At 36.0% G+C, this 21,639-nt stretch overlaps 1 protein-coding gene across 1 annotated transcript; it reads right to left on the bottom strand.

The window, feature by feature from the left end:
* Positions 1–9,015: 9,015 nt before the first annotated feature.
* On the bottom strand, positions 9,016–9,951 carry LOC101394723 (olfactory receptor 2T27-like). The gene has a single exon (XM_014785493.2). It carries the CDS (start codon positions 9,949–9,951, stop codon positions 9,016–9,018), a length of 936 nt encoding a protein of 311 aa, XP_014640979.2.
* Between the last annotated feature and the right edge of the window lie 11,688 nt (positions 9,952–21,639).

Below are 21,639 nucleotides of genomic sequence, written 5' to 3'. Positions count from 1 at the left end.
TCAATTCTGAATGATAACCTTGTCAGGTAGAGTATTCTTAGTTGTAAGTTTTTCCTTTCAGCACTTTTAATATACCATGCCAGTCTCTTCTGCCTTGAAAAGTTTCTGCTGAAAAATCAGCTGATAGCCTTGTTGGTGTTCCCTTGCATATGATTAGCTATTTTTCTCTTGCTGCTCATAAGATTTTCTCTTTTTTTTAACTTTTGATATTTTATTTATAATATGTCTTGGTGTGGCACCTTTTGGGTTCATCTTTTTTGGGAATCTCTGTGCTTCCTGGTTAGGGATGTTTTCCACCACTATTTCTTTCAATAAGTTTTCTGCCTCTCTCTCTCCTCTCCCTCTAGTATCCCTTTAATGTGAATGTCAGTATGCTTGATGTTGCCCCAGAGGTTCCTTAAACTATCCTCATATTTTTTTTAATTCCTTTTTTGTTCTTCTGATTTGGTGATTTCCACTACCTTGTCTTCCAGTGTGCTGATACAGTCTTCTGGATGATCTATTCTGCTATTCTATTCTTGATTCCTTCTAATAAATTTTTCATTCCGGTTATGTTATTCTTTAGCTCTGATTGATATTTTCTTATATTTTCTATCTTTTTATTGTAGTTATCACTGTGATCATCTATTCTTCTCTCAAGTTCAGTGAGCATCTGTATGACCATTACTTTGAATTTTTTATCAGGTAGATTGCTTATCTCTATTTCATTAAGGTCTTTTTCTGGGTTTTTTTCTTTTCTTAATTTGGAATATATTCCTCTGTCTTTTCATTTTGCTTGTCTCTCTATTTTTGTTTGTATGCACTAGACAAATCCATTACCACTCCTAGACTTGAAGGAATGGCCTTGTGTAGGAGATGACCTGTGGGTCCCAAAAGCATATTTCTTCCTGGTTTCCAGAACCAGGTGCTCAAGGGGCATAGCTTGTATAAGCTGTTCCTGACTGTTTGTTGTGGTGAGGCTACAGCTGCCATGCTGCAGTGGGCAGGACTCTCTCTCAGCCCAGCTGGTTGAGGTCCCATGGCTGTGGCTGTGGCTGTGGTGGTTGGTGGCAATCTCTCCTTGGCCAAGCTGTCTGAGGCTATGGCAATCAATGAGGTTCTCTACCTGGCCCAGACGGCTGAGGCTGCATCAGTGGACAGGGCTCTCCCCTTGATCTAGCTGACTTGAGGCAGCCACTGTTACTGTGGTGTTGAGTAGTACTCCCCCTTCGCTTGGTTGGCTGTGGTGCCACAGTTATTTTCTTTCAATATTTTGCATATATTATCTCATTCTCTTCTGGCCTGAGAGTTTCCTTTGAGAAATCTTCCCATAGTCTTATAGGGGTCCCTTGTCTCTGATGTGTAGCTTTTCCCTTTATATTATAAAAGGAAATTATATGAATTATATATGTACTATATATAGTTATATGAATAAAATTATATGAATAATTTTCAAAATTATACCTTTGTGTTTTCCTTTGAAAATTTAATTACAATGTGTTTCAGTGTAGCTCTTTTCAGGTCAACCTATTTGGGGTACTTCAGCCCTCATGAATCTGTAAGTCCATTTATCTCCCCAGGTTTAGGAAGTTTTCACCCATTATTATTTTAAATAGACTTTTTGAATCTTTTTTTCCTTTGTCTTCTGGGATTCCCATAATACATATATTATTTCCTTTCATGGTGTACCATACACATCTTGGGTGTTCTTCCCACTTTTTAATTATTTTTTTTCACATTTGCTTTTCTGACTCATGAATTTCAAATGACCTACCTTCTAGTTCACTGATTCTTTCTTCTGCATGGTTGAGTCTGCTATTGAAGTTCCCTATTAAATTCTTTACTTCCTTATTTTATTCTTCAGTTCTTGAATTTCTGTTTGGTTTTTTGATGGTTTCATTTCCTTTGTTAAATTTCTTATTCTGTTCTTACATTGCTTTTCTAATTTTGTTTGGTTGTCTGTATTTTCCTGTAGTTCACTAAACCTCTTTAAGAGGATTGTTCTGAATTGTTTTTCAGACAGTCATAGATTTCCATTTCTTTAGGTTCAGTTATTGCAGCTTTATTATTTTTCTTTGGTGGTGTCATTTACCTGATTTTTAATGATCCTTGATTCCTTACATTGGTCTGCAAATTTGAATAAGTAGTCTCCATTTCCAGACTTTAAAAGTTTACTTTGAGAGAGATGGTCCTTTATTATTCAGCTCAGCTTGAGGTTCTGGATGGGTCAACTGGTAGCATCCTTGGACATGTGGAACTTGCTGTCAAGCTTTAGTTTGGATAATGCCACTTCTTGAGCTCTGAGGGCAGGTGCCACCAGCTGAGAATGGTTGGATAGGACTGTTGGCTTGGTTTCCTGCCCAAGCACACCTGTGGAATGGGTTACACACTTATCTGGATTCTTTAGTCAGACTTCCTATTTGGGGGTGGGGGGACTGGCTGCTATACTCAGCAGTAGGCAAGGCTACAAGTTTTCTTTCCTAACAAGGTGGGGTGGCAGAATAGATTCTTAGGCTGGCATGGCTTGCTTTTGAGGGTCAGATTAGGCAGAACTGTGCACTGAGATTCCTGACCAGATGGGGTCACTGGCTTTACTCTGCAGATGGGCAGAGACCTCTGTCTGGGCTCTCTGCTCATGTGACACGATAAGCAGGGCTCTAATATGGTCTATACAGTTTTCTGTGTGCTCTCATTTAGTTTATTGGTTAAGTGGGTCTGAAGGCTGTATTTAGCAGTGGACAAGACTGTTAATTAACTTCTTTGCCTAGGTGGGGCTATAGAACAGGCACCAAGGCTGGAAAATGTCATTATTTTGAGGCCAAATAAGGCAGAACTTTACACCCAGCTCCCTGACCAGAGAGGGTCACTGATTATCTCTGTATACGGGCAGAGCCAATGCCCAGGCTCACTGCTTAAGTGCTTCTGGGCTATGCAGCTTTCTGGGTGCTCAGGCCATGTTTCCTGGTCATGCAAGGCTGGGGGTAGCACTCAGCACTAAGCAGAATTATGAATTAGCTTCCTTGCCCATGTAGAGCAGCAGAACAGGCCAGAAATTCTCATTTTTTTTGGTCCTGAATGAGGCATAACTGTGCACCAAGTTCCCTGGTCAGATGGGGTTATTATTTTGAGTCTGTAGATGGGAAGAGCTGCTAGAGGGGACTTATACTTTGGTGCTGCTTAGGATAAGTACTCAATCTGTCAAGAATTGAGTGCTGGTTGCTGTAAGCCCCACCCTCTTTCTCTGTCAAAATATAATCTCCAGTAATCCATCCCTGAATATTCCCCCATTATTCCTGTGAGATAAGACCTCAACAGGCCTCCTAGGAAGCAACTTAAGTACTGGGGGAGCTTGATGTCCACCCTGGGTTCTCTTTTTCCCACTGGAGTAACCATTAGCCCCGGGAAACCTTGTTAGTGTGGAGCTTTTCTAGCCTAGAGGAGTGCCAGTGCTGTCAGAGTGTATCCCTTTCTCTTACACTTCTAATGAAGGCTTTCTTAGACTTTGTGTTCCAGAGAGGTGCTTCAGGCTCTTGCCTGTGTTCTAGGCTCTTCACAGTAGTGTCTTTTCTATAGATAGTTACTAGTTATTCTTTCTGCGAGGGGGACTAAAGTTGAGAATGACCTATGTCATCATCCTGATGATGTCACTGTTCTCTACCACATAACTGTCTCTAGTTTCTTAGAAAAACTAAGTTTATTTGAATGATTTAATCTTTGCATACTCTTACTGTACCCCTGTTTATATCCTCTAATGGTGTTAATCAAAGTGTTAAGCATGACTATCACTACTGTAATGTTTTTAATCTTTCTCTTATATTTGTAATATAAGTAATTAACACCTCAATGTAATATTCATACATTCATTGTTCAATAGGAAAATGAAAGCATTACATTGTATGATTTTTGTTGAAAGTTTGTTTTATTAAGCAACATTTTAACAAAATAATTTAAAAAGTCATATGAGTTTTGGACTGATTCTAAGATGTGGCAGATTGCACTTTCCAAGTTAAGCTGCAAAATTATTTTCCATCCTACATACTGTATTAGATTCTGCTACTTCTCCATGAAGAGGTTAAGCCTATGTCCTCACAATTAAAATTGAGTGGATTTTCTCACTGTCTTGACCATTAAAGTATGGCAGAAGTTATTCTGAAACTAGTACTGCTGATTTGTTTCCTTAGGGTGATTACTCTTGTAACCCAACCACCCTTCTTTGAGGAAGCAGCCCAAAGGGAGACCCACATGGGGCGGTATTAAAGCCTCCAGCTCCAAGTGAGCTTCAAGTCAACAGCCAGCACCAGTCTTCCAGCCATGTGAATGAATCATCTTGAAAGTGGAACTTCTAGACCCCAATCAAGTTTTCCCATCTGACATCATCTCCCATCTGACATGAGCCATCCCTTCTGAGCCTTGTCCAAATTTCATATTTGTGAGCAAAATAAATAATTATCATTTTACTTTACTAAATTTTAGTAGTTTGTTTCACAGCAATAGATAACTGAATCTAATTTTGTACCAGAAGTAGGATGATGCTGAAATAAGACTAAAATATGTATCACTGACTATTAGATTGGGTGATGGGCAGAAGCTATGAGAGCCTCAAGGAAACTTGGCTAAAACTTAAAAAACCTAAAGAAAAGTATTAACGCTAGCTCAAAGGGCCTCAAGGAGATTTTTGGTTAGGGCCTAAAGAAAAACAAGGAAAATGTTATTGGAAGCGGGAAGAAAGTGAACTACTATTATGTAGTGATAAACTATACTTTTTATGTGGTAATATGGAAAATAGCGGCTATACTGACTAAACTTGATGATCAAGCTAACGGAATTATCAAGCAGAATATTCAGAGTGCCACCTGACTTCTTGCTACCTGTGATGAAATGCCAGTGGAGAGAGAACTTAAAAATAAATTATTAAGTATAAGTGAGTCAGGCTTTTCCAGGTTCAAAAATAAGTTCCTTGCATCTCTAGATGGCAAAGCATTCTCAAATTAAGAAAACGCCTCAAACCAAAAAACAAATATATGGGTGGATTGCAATATACAAATGTACATATAAACAAAGGCCCTTGGAAGAGTTATACCTTGGAGATCTTCTGTTTAATAGGATTTCTATAAATCTTAAGGGCACATTTTCCATAGCTTCACAGGAAGCCCAAGCTAAAGAAGAGTTTATCTTAAAGAGATTTGTCATTGTGGCCTTGATATAATGGAATGAATCCCTATAACATTAGTAGAAAATCCACCAAATCTTAAGAGAATTGCTATAGTTCTCAGATTGGACAAAAAATGACAGAGAGAGCACTAAATGGAAAGATATCTTTAGACTTTAACATTTTGTGGGCAAGAAGCAGGCTAAGGAAGCTATGTAGTTGCAAATTGTGTTATCATAAAAAAGGAATGATGATCTTGGCTGGGACCAAAATCCCAGAAGCTGAACCAAGCGTTAAATGGGCTTAGCCAAGAGTTTTGGAAAATTTTTCATGGAGAGCAGTATTAGACTCTAATAAGAAGACTAGCAATGTATGCTAAGTTGGATTGCAGAATTTCTATGTGTATTAACCGTGTGTTGTTTTTTTTTCTGTCTTCTGATACTTTGACATTTAGGGCCTCACTGACCATGGAACCCCTTCCAGGGTTTGCTAATTCCTAGAGACATAAAACAACTCACCTGTGCATGCACTTCTTATACGCAAACCAACAAATCAAGAACCCATATCCCCATCCACCTTCTTTATTGGGCCTTCACACTGCAGGCCACTACTCACCTGCCCAAATTACCCCAAGGTTAGCTACCAGACAACTAAGGACAACCCCCTCATCTTGGAGCTTACTAAAATTATCCAAATTAGACAATTCTAAACCTACGTAGCCTGACTTGTCCTTTCCTTTCCAATGAAACCCTACACAGGCTTTTGCCCCTGTTTTCTCCTCACTCCCTCTGTCACCTAGTTGACTCTGGTGCTTCCTCACGTGGTTCCCACAGAATGTCATGTCCCTTTCTCTTGGTATCTGTGAGCATAACAATCTGTCTTTTCCATAACAGACATCTCCTGATCTTTGCTTCAGCATACCTGAATTATAACAAAACCATATTTTAAAATATTATTGACCAATCTACCACTTTTGTCTCTTGTTTACTCTTTTTGAATAGGAGTGTCTATTGTGGTCACCCTACAACCAATTCCATTGTATGTTGAATATGTGAGTGTCAAAGGATTGGTCACTTTCTCTCTTTCTACTTTTCAATCAATATGGCTAGTGGTTTATTAATCTGATTGACCTTTTTGACAACCAGCTTTTAGTTTTATTGATTTCTCTCTTTTCTCCATTTTTCTATTTTAAGTTCTGCCTTTCTTGTGAATGAGACTAGAAAATCCAATTACCTTGTTCACAGTCACAAACCAGTTTTTAAAATTCCTTTTCTTCTCAAGATGATTAAATAGGAGAAAAACAAACTTATAAAATAATATAGAAATCATCATAAGAGAGATGGATGTTCAGAGAAAAAATAAATAAAACTCTCCTAAAGAAAAGGAAAAAGGTAGGAAAGGGGTGAATATGAATGATCTCCATAAATTTTCATAATCAGCTATGATAATCATAAAGAATCACTTTCCATCTGTATTATTTTACTTATGGGTGAAATGTTTTTTGTGTATGCCCACATAATGTGCAGTGCATTTAGGGACAGTGGCTATCATAAGAGTTCTGTCTATGAGAGTTATTATCCTGAAAACTCCATATGCATCCCCTTTGTATTTAACCACCTAACTCCTCTCCAAACCCTTGGAAATTACTGTTACGTTTTCAATAGCTATTGATTTGCCTTTCCTAAAATGTCACATAAGTGGAACCATACAATATATAGCTTTTTGTGTCTGGCTTTTGCTCTTAGGATAATGCATTCAACATTCATGCTTCTTGTTGCATGCATGAATCAATAGCTCATTTCCTTTTGTTGCTGAATCTTATTCCATTTTATGACTGCAGCAAAGTTTGTTTATCCATACATCTGTTGAAAGACATTTTGGTCACTTCCAGTTTTGGATGATTATGAATAAAGCTACAATAAACATTTGTGTCAAGGTTGAAATTTTGTTATATGGCTTGAATGCTTAGTTTTAACAGCCTACTTGTTTGAATAATTGATGTCTAGGTTCATATGATGGACTCGATGGACCAGCTGAAAAGTCTACTCAGCAAAAGAAGAGATCAATTCATTTGGAGAAAGAGTAAATCATGTGGATTCTCTATGAGTTTTGGTACCCAATAACTAGGATTCAATCATAAATTATTACCTATGCCAAGTCAGATATGATTGAAAACCAGGGATAAACAGACTTTAGAAACCAAATCACAGGTAACTCAGATATTGGAGTAAGAAAATAAGAATTAAAAACAAAACTTCCTGTGGTTAATAAGATCAAGAAAATGGAGAAATAAATAGAAATAAGCTGAAAAAAAGAAAAAATCATCAAAGAACGAGATTCTATAAAAAATAAATAAATGTATATTCTAAAACTATAAAGTACGATATTGTAAATTAAGAGTTCTTTGATGCTTTTAAGGAAACATGTAAACTTCTATAAAGTATTTTCTGGGGCTGTAGATAACCAGTTGATTTGAGGTTTATTAGAACTTAATATAAGGTAATATGAATATCATGTTACTCTAACAAGATTTTTTAATACTAAATCAATATTCTTTATAATTATTTATGTGTAATGTCTGTTACCTCAAAACACAGTTTAAATTAAACTACTCACACAGTAAAACCCTTACCTCATGTGTGTAATCTGGGAAATGATTACTTGCTGTCATTGTAACAACATGTAAGCAACTTAAATATGATGTATATGAATCCAAGAAAGGGATGAGTGGTGGAGAAGAGGTAAAGGAATGAGATAAGCAGCGTTCTCTTTTGCTTTTCAATTATATCAGTTATATTTTACTTTTTGAAAAAATAGTATGTCAAGCATGGCAAGATGTTAATATTTGATAAACTGATTTATACTATTTTTATATTTGTGAATAAAATACCATTTAGTTTTTAAATTATTAAATTATTAAGTATTTTCAAGAAGGCATAGTTGTGATTACAATGATGATGTCAATAATATTAAGAAAGTGGAACAGTGACCTATAAATTGAGTTATAATTTTATGATGTCAGATTTTGTTATTGCTTGTTTTACTTGAAAGAAGACCATATAATCATGAAAAATCAGTTAACTGTAATTATTTCAAATTACAGTCTCAGAAGCCACACTGATAGGATTATAAAATTATAAAGTTGGGCTATTTCATTAGCTTGAAAAATATAAATATTAATGTACCAATGAAAAATGAAAAACGGTAGAAATTAGTAGGAAAAAAAGAAAAAATATCTATCTAATTTCCTTAAAGTTTTATGAATTCACCTCATTGTTTCCATTCACCTATGGCTATCTATAGTCTTTAATTTAGAAGAAAAAATAATACAACTGCACAAATTATATGTAATAAAATATAAAAATAATATATGAGAACAGATATGAGATTGGAAAAAGGAAGGGTTATACAAGAAGATTTCATAGAACAAGTGATCTTTGATCTTTTGGACAATTGATATTCAGTCAGGGGCATTAAGTGTAAATAGGCAAATGAAAGCAAATGCAGATATGATGATTTTAAAATAAGAAAGATCAATCAAGGAGTTAGTTCTAGGATGACAATCAGTTTTGGACCATGTACCCCAATACACTGAAGATGCTTAGGAGAATGGGGATCATTTATCTGTGTACAGATGTTATTGTCAAAACCCACGTAATTTCCCAAAAGATAAGTAACACATTAATGTTGTACTCAACTGAAGTCCCCACTATGGAACTAAGAACAACTCCATTCCAACAAACGAATGCCAAAATGCATGAGTCCTAATACCTACTAACTCTCTTATGATGTTACATTTCCAGTACAACAATCCAGTGACCATAGCTACTTTTAATATGTAGGATGGAACATTTCTGACAGTGACACTGTAGAAACTGGGCATTTTCTCAACTGCAACACCTCCCCATGCACTTCCTCAGAGCACCCACCACTTCTTTGTTCCTCAGGCTGTAGATGAGTGGATTGAGCATAGGAGTCACTATGGTGCCAAGCACAGCTCCAATTTGGTCTTGCTCAGGTGTATGGAAAGAGGTTGGTGTCATATATATGAAGATGGCCTGACCAAAGTAGAGACTCACCACTGTCAGGTGGGAGGAACATGTGGCCAGGGCTTTGTTCTTGCTCTTGCAAGAGCTCATTCTGAGGACACAGAGGAAGATGAGAGTGTAGGAGGCCAGGATGAGAATAAATGGGACCAGGAGAAACACAATGGTTGACACAAATTTCACCATCTCATAGGCTGATATATCCACACAAGATAGTCTCAGGATGGCAGGCATCTCACAAAAGTAATGGTTAATCTCCCTAGAACCACAGAGAGGAAAATTAATTGGGTAGATAGTGTGTACAAGGGCAGCAAGTGTTCCCCCAATCCAAGCTGAAACAGCCATCTGGAGACAGACCTTGGGGCTCAGGAGGACTGTGTATCTCAGGGGATTGCAGATAGCCATATAGCGGTCATAGGCCATGAGAGTCAGCAGGATGCATTCAGCAAGGCCAAGGGTTAGGAAGAAAAAGAGCTGAGTGGCACAGGCAAAATAGGAAATGTTCTTCCTCCCAGTGAAGTAGTTGATGACCATCTTGGGGACTGTGCTAGATATGTAAGCCAGGTCTATGAGGGAGAGCTGACTGAGCAGGAAGTACATGGGAGTGTGGAGGTGGGAGTCCAGCCAGATGAGGAAGATTAGTGTGGAGTTTCCACTACAGGCAATAGCATAGATGAGGAGGATGATGAGGATGAGGAAGTAGGGATGTCTGAACCAGGGAAAGAGCCCCAGGAGGATGAAGTCAGTTGATGTTTCATTCTTCTGGTCCAGGTCCATGTTTTTATTCATACTGAATACTTGTAGAAGCAAAATAGTATAACAGGGGAGGCAGTGTTTTGCTAAAATAATTTAATCTCTTGGTCAGCACCCTCATCTCTGTATATGTATGGCTAGGACTCTAAAACAGTATATTGTCATAAAAGATAAATTTAAAAAGTCCATCAAATCAAAATTCCTTTACCTAGAAATTATCAATGTCATATCCTACAGTTGGCTTGCTTTGGGTAAATGAGTATTCAGTCCGTTTGACTATAATAATCATTAACTTGACCATTATTCTCCTCATATATTTGAAATTTTTTATAAACTTTAGGCTGTTGAAATTCTTATATCTTGCATGTTGCTTTTCTGAAAGTCTTACTCTACACACCTCCACCTCAAAGGATATCTTGAACTTCTCTTGAGGCCCTCTTACAGCCATACTCAAGAAGTTTTAATTGTCAGCCAAATGAGGTAGGTTATTGATTCTATTTTACTTACTCACCTCTATAATTCTTATTGTATTCAGTTTCTCCTTTTTGTTCTTACTTATTGTCTTAGATTTAAACTTTATATTTTCACTTAAATAATTTTCTTATTCAATTAACAACTTAAAAGACAGCAACCATATTCCTTTATCCATTAATCTTTCAGTTATTGTTCATTGCCCATGGAATAAAAACTCCTTCAAAATACATTTAAGATGTTGATTCAAGTCTTGCAAATAAATTCTAAGCTCTCACATTTGTAGGATGTGACAAAGACATATATCTTCAATTATCTGATGATAAATATCTTATAATAATTCAATCCTGAGATCAATGAGTTGATTTCCTTTGTGAACCCTGATGATTCACATGTAATGTTTCTTCTCTTTTCAAGCAATAACAACCAGAAATTTTGCTTTCAGTATCACTTACATACTTGAAATACTTTGTGGTATCAAATCTTATATCACCAAGCCTTCCTTTATTTAAGACAATGAAAAAATGTATAATGTCTGACTGTCGATGGAAAAAGGGCAGAAATCTCATTGTCACACTTTCAAAGTAGAGTAATTATAAGCTTATGGCAATACTTTGACCCTGAGGAATTTTGTTTCCTTAAGTTAAAAGAGATCCTGTGCTGCTTTTCTGGGGTACCCTGAATCATGATGCTTCTCTTTCTGCCTATTTTTTTTTTTTTGACATATGTGCTTTCCTTAACATAGATATTAGTTCTCTGGGGAGTGAAATGGTGGGAGAATATCCTTGAAAATGATATTCCATGGTCTTCAATTATCACATGTAAAATATGACATTATGTCTACTGGTTTAACATACAGGGAGTCTTATTAACCATGGTAGATTCAGTTAATCATAGACTGGTAATGGAAAATAGACATAAACGCTAGAAAATAGTTTGTTCTATGAATGATAAAGTATTTAGCACTGTGCCTAGCATCTAATTGATGACCAGATTTTGAAGTGATTCCTGTCATTTCTTTGGGAAGATCTTGGTTTTATCAATATCTTTGTGAGCTTGGACATCGATAATTAGTACTAGGATTCAGTTATTTCATACACAAAATAAGAGGTTGACCTACTTGATTTATAAGGGCTCCTCTTATCTTTTTAAAAGTTATAATTAGTAAGTATTGATAAAACCATTGAAAACCTCCTTTATTACACTAAAATAATAATTTAACAACAAACTATGCATTAGCCAGATCAGATTCAGTCTTGACTAAATACACAAGTAATATACTATAAAAATCCTTGCAAAATATTTTCTGCCAAAATACACATATTTTTGTCCTCAAATGGTCAATATGGATTACCACGGTTTACTCAAGAAATAAAGAAAAAGGAAGTTTAATTCTGTGGGATATCTTAGCTAAAAATAGTGGCATTCTCCTATCTCCATCATATAAGGTCTGAAACTGAGTGATTAACAATCAAAGAAGCACTCAAAAATAATTTTTGTATGAATGGCAAAAGGCTGAGCCTATTAGAAGAGTGTGAACAGACTGCTCCCATCCATAACTCACTCTATTCTTATAAATGCCATTACACTCTTCTTCTGTAAAACAATGTTCAAGGAAAGGAGCATGGTCTTTGTCATGCAGGATCCATGCAATGCTTGTCCTAGCCTAGCATGGAATAATCCGAAAAGACGTACTGCTGGAGAACATGATTGTCTCCCCTGATAGCAGTATAGTGGAGGAAATACTATCAACAATGATAATTATAATAACAGTGGTTAACACTTATGGAGGTCTTACTAAATGCCAGAGTGCTTTGCATGCATTAACCAATTGACAGTTCATATGGACCCTACGTGCAGCCTTGAGGAACTGAGGAAGAGAGAGATGTAACAATGTGCCCTCATGATGTCACCTGTCAGGCAAAGGCTGAAGACATGAGGACTCAGGCAGTTTACAACAGAGAATACCTCCATCAAGACATTATTCTATCTCTCTAGTGATTTATGTATTTATCTAAATCACTAAAAATTTATTTTTAATTCCTACCTCTTCTAATTGTCAAAGAAACATACTCAACATATCATGACTTACTGCAAGAAGCAATCTTCCTTTTCGTGTGGTCTAAACTTACCTGTTCTTGCTTTTCAAAGGTTTCTGCCCAAATTTTTGGTGTGAAGTCTGGATGAAAACAGGACTTAACTTCCTGTGTGGAAGGCAATTGTTTTATTAATAGGTAAAAACATTCTGCTTTCCCTGCCTCCAACTCCCTAGTTACAGCTGCCTAGTGATCTTCAAGTAGCTGCTCCCACCCCCTTGTGCCCCATGGCTATTTGCATTCAGGTAGTCAATTCTTGTCTTGAGAAACCTAATTATGGACATTTTAAGATCCCCCAAAATGAATTAACTACCTTTCTGCTCCATTCCTGGGTTAGGTCTGAGATGAGCACGTGAGGACTCAGCATGATCTTCTGGATTAGATTAAGTCCTTTTATAGCTCTGTGTACCAGAGAACACAGAGCGTGCCTCATGAGAGACTATCCCCAGACTTCAATTAGTTATAGACCCAGAATTAGTGCAGGGCTTTCAGAAATCTATAAAAGATAATCACAGTCCAGTATTCCGTACTTTTTATTTACACAATAATACAGTTGGGGGTTTCTCAAAAAAATTAAAAAATATAGCTATCATATGATATATCAGTACAATTTCTGGGTAATAAATCTGTTGGATATGAGATCATTATCTATGAGATATATTTATTTTCATATTTAATGCAGTATTATTCACAATAGGGGAGATATGGAAACAACCTAAGTGTCAGTCAATGGTGAAACTGATAAAGAAAATGTTTATATATATATATATATATATATATATATATAAATGTTAGTTTCAGGTGTAAAACATAGTGATTCAATATGTGTATTTAGTGAGAAATAATCACCACAATAAGCCTAGTTAACCTCAGTCAACATACATACTTACAATTTTCATTTCTGTGATGAGAACTTTTAAAATCTACTCTCTTTGCAACTTTCAAATATGCATTACAGTGTTATTAATTGTAGTCCCCATGCTGTACATTACATCACTGTGACTAGTTTATTTTATAATTGGAAGTTTGCACATTTTGATCCCCTTTACCCACTTCACCAACCCCTCACAACCAGCCTCTGGCAACCACCAGTTTGTTTTCTGTATCTATGAGCTTCATTTTTTTTTTTAAAGATTCTACATGTGAGATCATACAGTATTTGTCTTTCTCTGTCTAAATTATTTTGCTTAGCATAATGTCCTCAAAGTCCACCCATGTTGTCATAAATGGCAAGATTTACTTCTTTATTATAGCTGAACAATATTCCATTGTATATAAACCATATTTTTTTTATCCATTCATCCATTGAAAAACACTTAAATTGTTTCTATTCTTTGGCTGTTGTAAACAATGCTGCAATGATCATGGAAGTGCATATACCTTTTTGAGTTAGTATTTTTGTTTTCTTTGTATAAATACCAAAAAGTAGAATTGCTGGGTCATATGAGTATTATATTTTTAATTTTTTTGAGGAACTTCCATACTATGTTCAGTAGTAGCTGCACCAATTTGCATTCCCACCAAGAGTGCACAAAAGTTCCCTTTTTTCCACATGCCTGCTAACACTTGTTATTTCTTATATTTTGGTATTAGCAATTCTAACAGATGTCAGGTGATATCTCATTGTGGCTCTGATTTGCAATTCCCTCATGATTAAAGACGTTGAGCATCTTTTCATATACTTCATTTCTTTAATAGAAAATGTCTATTTAGATCTGCCAATTTTTAATTGAGTTGTTCAGTTTTTTGCCATTGAGTTGCATGCATTTTTTAAATATATTTTATATGTTAATCTCTTTTCAGATATATGATTTGCAAATATTTTCTTCCATTTGGCAAGCTGCTTTTGTATTTTGTTGTTTGTTCCCTTTGCTATGCAGAAGCTTTTTAGGTCGACATAGTCCACCTGTTTATTTTTGCTTGGTTTCCTTTGCTTTTGATGTCAAATCCAAAAACAAGATCACCAAGACTGATGTCAAGAACCTTACACTAATGTTTTTTTAGGATTTTTAAGGTTTCAGATATTACATTTAAGTCTTTAATTCATTTGAGTTAGTTTTTTGTATGGTGCAAGTAGTGGTCCAGTTTTATTCTTTTGCATGTAGCTGTCTAGATTTCCCAACACTATTTATTAAAGACACTGTCTTTCCCTGTATAGTCGTGTCATAATTTAATTATATTGTCATAAATTAATTGACCTTACATGTGTAGCTTTATTTCAGAGCTGTCTATTCTGGTCTACTGATCTACGTGTCTGTTTTAAGGCCAATGCCTTACTGTTTTAAATACTACAACTTTGTGATATGGTTTAAAATCAGAAAGCATATAGCCTCCAGCTTTACTCTTCTTTCTTAAAGTTGCTTTGGCTTTTTGAGGTCTTCTGTGGTTTTCTGCAAATTTTAGGATTGATTTGTTGATTTCTGTGAAAAATACCATTGTAATTTTGATAGGGATTGCTTGAATCTGTAGATTGTTTAGTCTAATATGGGCATCTTAACAATATTTATTCTTCCAATCCATGAACACATTTATTTGTGTCTTCTTTGATTTTTTCGTCAATGTCATAGATTTCAGTGTACATATGTTTCACCTCTTGGGTTAAATTTATTCCTAGGTATTTTATTATTTTTGATGCAATTCTAAATGAGATTTTTTTTCTGATATCTTCTTTTTATTTTTTATTTTTTGTGAGGAAGATCGGCGCTGAGCTAACATCTGCCAATCCTCGTCTCTTTTTGCTGAGGAAGACTGGCCCTGGGTTAACGTCCATGCCCATTTTCCTCTACTTTATATGGGATGACGCCACAGCATGGCTTCACAAGTGGCATGTTGGTGCGCACCCAGGATCCAAACCGGCAAACCCCGGGCTGCCACAGGGAAGCATGTGCACTTAACCGCTTGCGCCACTGGGCTGGCCTCCCTGATATCTTCTAATTAGTGTAAAGAAATGCAGCAGATTCTTGTATATTGATTTTTTTTTTTGCTTCTGGAAGATTAACACTGAGCTAACATCTGTGCCAATCTTTCTTTTTTTTTTTTTTTTTTTGTTACGTGGGTTGCTGCCACAGCATGGCTGACTACTGGTATAGATCTGCACCTGGGATCTGAACCAGGAGCCGGGGCCAGCAAAGCAGAGCACGCCAAACTTAACCATGCCATGGGGCCCACTCCTATTGATTTTTTATTCTACAACTTTGCTATGTTTGTTTATTAATTCTAATAGCATTTTTGGTAAAATATCTATTGTTTTCTCTATATAATATAATGCCATGTGACAATAGAGGCAATTTTAACTGTTTCTTTCTGATTTGGATACCTTTTTTATTGTCTCCTTCTCTGGCTAGGACTGCTAATTCCATGTTGAGTAAATGTGTTCATCCTTATTTTCTTTCTGATCTTAAAGGAAAATATTTTAGCTTTTTACCATTGAGTATGCTGTTAGCTATGGGCTTGTAATATATGGCCTTTATTATGTTGAGGTATGTTTCCTCTATCCCATTTTGTTGAGAGTTTTATCATAAAAGCATGTTGGATTTTATCAAATGCTTTTCTGCATCTTGACATGATAATGTGATTTTTATCCTTCATTTTGTCAATGTGGTGTATCACATTGTTTGATTTCTGAATGTTGAATGATACTTGCGTCCCTGGAATAAATATCACTTGATCAAGTGTATGATACTTTTGTTTTTTTATTGTGGTAACCCTGGCTTATAACATTGTATAAATTTCAGGGCTACATCATTATACTTCTATTTCTGCATAGATTACATCATGTTCACCACCCAAAGATTAATTACAATCCATTAGCAGACACATGCACCTCACCATCCGTTTCACCCTCCTCCCTCCCCCCTTCCCCTCTGGTAACCACCAATCCAATCTCTGTCTCTATGTGTTTGTTTGTTGTTGTTTTTATCTTCTACTTATGGGTGATACTTTTAATGTATTGTTGAATTGGCTTTGATAACATTTTCTTGAGGATTTTTGTATCTATATTCATCAGGGATATTGGCCTATGATTTTCTTTTCTTGTGGTGTCCCTGTCTGATCTGGGTATGAAGGTAATGCTACCCTCATAAAATGAGTTTGGAAGTATTTCTTCCTCTTCTGGTTTCTGAAAGAGTTTGAGAAGGATTGCTGTTAATTCTTTGAATGTTTGGTAGAATTGACCAGTGAAGCCACCTGTTCCTTGAATTTTATTCATTGGGAGGTTTTTGATTACTGATTCAATTTCCTTACCAGTCATCAGTCTTTTCACATTTTCTATTTCTTCATGACTTGCTCTTGGTAAGTTGTGTGTTTCAAGAATTTTTTTTTCATTTCTTCTAGATTGTCCACCTTGGTGTAAAGATGTCATCATCTGGATGTCATGAGAGAATTCCTTTGTGTCTCCCCTTTAATCTACAGTGAGTAATACATCTGTAACCCAACAAATGCTACATTCAACAAAGCTGCCAAGAACATATGATGTAGAAAGGAAAGAGTCTTCAATAAATGGTGCTGGGAAAACTGGACAGCCACATGCAAAAGAATGAAAGCAGACCATTATCTCACACCATACACAAAAATTAACTCAAAATGGATTAAAGATTTGAATGTAAGACCTGAAACCATAAAACTCCTAGAAAAAAACATAGGCAATATGCTCTTTGACATCAGTCTTAGAAACATCTTTTTGTATATGTCTCCTCAGGTGAGAGAAACAAAAGAAAAAAGTAAATGAATGAGACCACATCAAACTAAAAAGCTTCTGCACAGCAAAGGAAACCATCAATAAAAGAAAAAGATGATCTACTAATGGGGAGAAGATATCTTCAAATTATATATTCAATAAGGGATTAATATTCAAAATATATAAAGAACTCATACAACTCAACCAAAAAAATGGGTTGGAGAGGATGAGGAGAGAAGGAAGCCCTCACACACTGCTGGTGGAAGTGTAAATTGGTGCAGCCACTATGAAAAGCAGTATGGAGAATCCTTAAAAAATTAAACATGGGGCCCAGGTGAGTGGCGCAAGCAGTTAAGTGTGTGCACTCCGCTCTGGTGGCCCGTGGTTCGCAGGTTCGTATCCCGTGCACGCACCATCGCACAGCTTGTTGGGCCATGCTGTGGCAGTGTCCCATATAAAATAGGGGAAGATGGGCATGGATGTTAGCCCCGGGCCAATCTTCCTCAGCACAAATAGAGGAGGATTGGCATCGGATGTTAGCTCAGGGCTGATCTTCCTCGCACACACACACGCGTGTGTACACACGCGTGCACAAGTTAAACATAAAAGTACCATATGATCCAGCTTTTCCACATCTAGATATTTATCCAAACACAGAAAACACTAATTCAAAAAGATATATGCACACCTATGAGCATTGCAGAATTATTTACAATAGCCAAGAACTTGAAATCTACCTAAGTACCTATTGATGGAAAAATGAATAAAGAAGGTGTAATATATATTATATATATTACATCTGTATGTGTGTACCTATATGTAATTACATGTCAGATATACATAATATGTATATTACATCTGTATATATACACATTACATCTCTATGTGTGTATATATATGTAATTAAGTTATATATAAACATAACGAAATACTACTCGGCCATTAATAAGATGAGATGTTTCCATTTGCAACAACATGTATGAACCTTGAGAATATTATGCTAAGCTAAATAAGTCAGATGGAGAAAGACAAACACCATATGATTCCACTCATATGAGGAAAAACAACAACAACAAAAAAATCAAACAAATGCATAGATACAAGGAACGGGTTGGTGGTTACCAGAGGGGAAAGGAGATGGGAGGAGGGTGAAAGGAGTAAAGAGGAAAATTTTTATGGTGACAAATGAGAACTAGACTTTTGGTAGTGAACAAAATATACAGAAGCAGAAATATAAGGATGTATACCTTAAGTTTATATAATGTTGTAAGCCAATGTTACCTGAATAAAAAATAAAATTTGTTGGCATATGATTGTTTGTAGTAGTCTCATGATACATTGTATTTCTGTGGTATCAGTTGTGATGTCTACTCTATCATTTCTAATTTTATTTATTGAAGTCCTCTCTTATTTTTGTGGTGAATATATCTGAGGGTTTGTGAATTTTATCTTTTCAAAAACCAACTCTTAGTTTCATTGATCTTTTGTATATTCTTTTTTATTCTCTATTTCACTTATTTCCACTCTGACTTGGGTGTTTTCTTCCTTTTACTAAAGTTAGGTTTCATTTTTTCTTCTAATTCCTTTAGTGGTGAAGTTAGGTTATTTGAGGTTTTGTTTCTTGACGTAGGCATTTATCACTAAATTTTCTTCTTCAAACTGATTTTGCTGCATCCCATAAGTATTAGTATATTTTATTTTCCTTTTTCCTAAGGTATTTTTCTAATTTCTGTTTTGATTTATTCTTTAATCCATTGGTTGTTCAGTAGCATGCTGTTTAATCTCCAAATAGTTGCTAATTTTCTAGGTTTCTTCTTGCAACTGTTCTAGTTTCATATCATTGTAAATAGAAGACGTTCTTAATATGACTTCACTCTTCTGTTTTTTTTTTTAATTTTTGCTTATTGCAGTAACATTGGTTTATGACATTGTAAAAATTTCAGGTGTACATCATTGTACTTCTATTTCTGCATAGATTACATCATGTTCACCACCAAAATACTAATTACAACCCGTGACCACACACACGTACCGAATTATCCTTTTCACCCTCCTCCCTCCCCCCTTCCCCTCTGGTAACCACCAATCCAGTCTCTGTCCCTATGTGTTTGTTTATTGTTGTTATTATCTACTACTTAATGAAGGAAATCATACGGTATTTGACCTTCTCCCTCTGACATATTTCACTTTGCATTATATCCTCAATGTCCATCCATGTTGTCACAAATGGTTGGATTTCATCGTTTCTTATGGCCGAGTAGTATTCCATTGTGTATATATACCACAGCTTCTTTATCCATTCGTCCCTTGATGGGCACTTAGGTTGCTTTCAAGTCTTGGCTATTGCGAATAATGCTGCAATGAACACAGGGGTGCATGTACCTTTATGCATTGGTGTTTTCAAGTTCTTTGGATAAATACCCAACAGTGGAATAGCTGGATCATATGGTAGTTCTATCCTTGATTTTTTGAGGAATCTCCACACTGTTTTCCATAGTGGCTGCACCAGTTTGCGCTCCCACAAGCAGTGTATGAGAGTTCCCTTCTCTGCACATCCTCTCCAACACATCTTGTTTCCTGTCTTGTTAATTATAGCCATTCTGACGGGCGTGAGGTGATATCTCAATGTAGTTTTGATTTGCATTTCCCTGATAGTGATTTTGAACATCTTTTCATGTCTCTGTTGGCCATCTGTATATCTTCTTTGGAGAAATGTCTGTTCAGGTCTTTTGCCCATTTTTTAATTGGGTTGGTAGTTTTTTTGTTGTTGAGATGCATGTGTTCTTTATATATTTTGGAGATTAACCCCTTATCAGAAGTATGGTTTGCAAATATCTTCTCCCAATTGTTAGGTTGTCTTTTCGTTTTGTTGATGGTTTCCTTTGCTGTGCAGAAGCTTTTTAGTTTGATGTAGTCCCATTTGTTTATTTTTTCTATTGTTTCTCTTCCCCGGTCAGACATGGTGTTTGAAAAGATGTTGCTAAGACCGATGTGGAAGAGTGTACTGCCTGTGTTTTCTTCTAGAAGTTTCACAGTTTCAGGTCTTACATTCAAGTCTTTAATCCATTTGGAGTTAATTTTTGTGTATGGTGTAAGGTAAGGGTCTACTTTCATTTTTTTGCATGTGGCTATCCAGTGTTCCCAACACCATTTGTTGAAGAGACTTTCTTTTCCCCATTGTATGTTCTTGGCTCCTTTGTCAAAGATTAGCTGTCCATAGATGAGTGGGTTTATTTCTGGGCTTTTGATTCTATTCCATTGATCTGTGTGTCTGTTTTTGTGCCAGTACCATGCTGTTTTGGTTACTATAGCTTTGAAGTATATTTTGAAATCAGGGAGTGTGATACCTCCAGCTTTGTTCTTTTTTCTCAGGATTCCTTTAGCTATTTGGGGTCTTTTGTTGTTCCATATAAATTTTAGGATTCTTTGTTCTATTTCTGTGAAAAATGTTGTTGGAACTTTGATAGTGATTGCATTGAATCTATAGATGGCTTTAGGAAGTATGGACATCTTAACTATGTTCATTCTTCCAATCCAAGAGCACGGAATATCTTTCCATTTCTTTGCGTCTTCTTCAATTTCTTTCAGAAATGTTTTATAGTTTTCGGTGTACAGATCGTTCACCTCTTTGGTTAAGTTTATTCCTAGATATTTTATTCTTTTTGTTGCAATTGTAAATGGGATGATATTCTTAATTTCTCTTTCTGCTACTTCATTGTTAGTGTACAGAAATGCAACTGATTTTTGTATGTTGATTTTGTATCCTGCAACTTTACCATATTCGTTTATTACTTCTAAAATTTTTCTGGTGGATTTTTTAGGGTTTTCTATATATAAAATTATGTCATCTGCAAATAGTGACAGTTTCACTTCTTCCTTTCCAGTTTGGATCCCTTTTATTTCTTTCTCTTGCCTGATTGCTCTGGCTAGGACTTCCAGTACTATGTTAAATTAGAGTGGTGACAGTGGGCATCCTTGTCTGGTTCCTGTTCTTAGAGGGATGGCTTTCAGTTTCTCACAATTGAGGATGATATTAGCTGTGGGTTTCTCATATATGGTCTTTATTATGTTGAGATACTTTCCTTCTATACTCATTTTGTTCAGAGTTTTTATCATAAATGGATGCTGTATCTTGTCAAATGCTTTCTCTGCATCGAGATGATCATGTGATTTTTATTCTTCATTTTATTAATGTGGTGTATTACGTTGATTGATTTGTGAATGTTAAACCATCCCTGCATCCCTGGAATAAATCCCACTTGATCATGGTGTATAATCATTTTAACATATTGTGGTATGCGATTCGCTAGTATTTTGTTGAGGATCTTTGCATCAATGTTCATCAGTGATATTGGCCTGTAATTTTCTTTTTTTGTGTTGTCCTTGTCTGGTTTTGGTATCAGGGTAATGTCAGCTTCATAGAATGAGTTAGGGAGCTTCCCCCCCTCCTCAATTTTTTGGAAGGGTTTG

This window comes from Ceratotherium simum, chromosome 37 (genome assembly GCF_057802395.1).
Source record: "Ceratotherium simum simum isolate JZ-2026a chromosome 37, ASM5780239v1, whole genome shotgun sequence".
NCBI classification, from domain to species: domain Eukaryota; kingdom Metazoa; phylum Chordata; class Mammalia; order Perissodactyla; family Rhinocerotidae; genus Ceratotherium; species Ceratotherium simum.
The sequence above is the reverse complement of the archived record's forward strand: the minus strand, read 5'-3'. Positions and strand labels throughout refer to the sequence as shown.

What these genes read in the sequence shown, in the direction of transcription:
- LOC101394723 (XM_014785493.2), bottom strand. Translation starts at nt 9,951, where the DNA reads ATGGACCTGGACCAGAAGAATGAAACATCAACTGACTTCATCCTCCTG.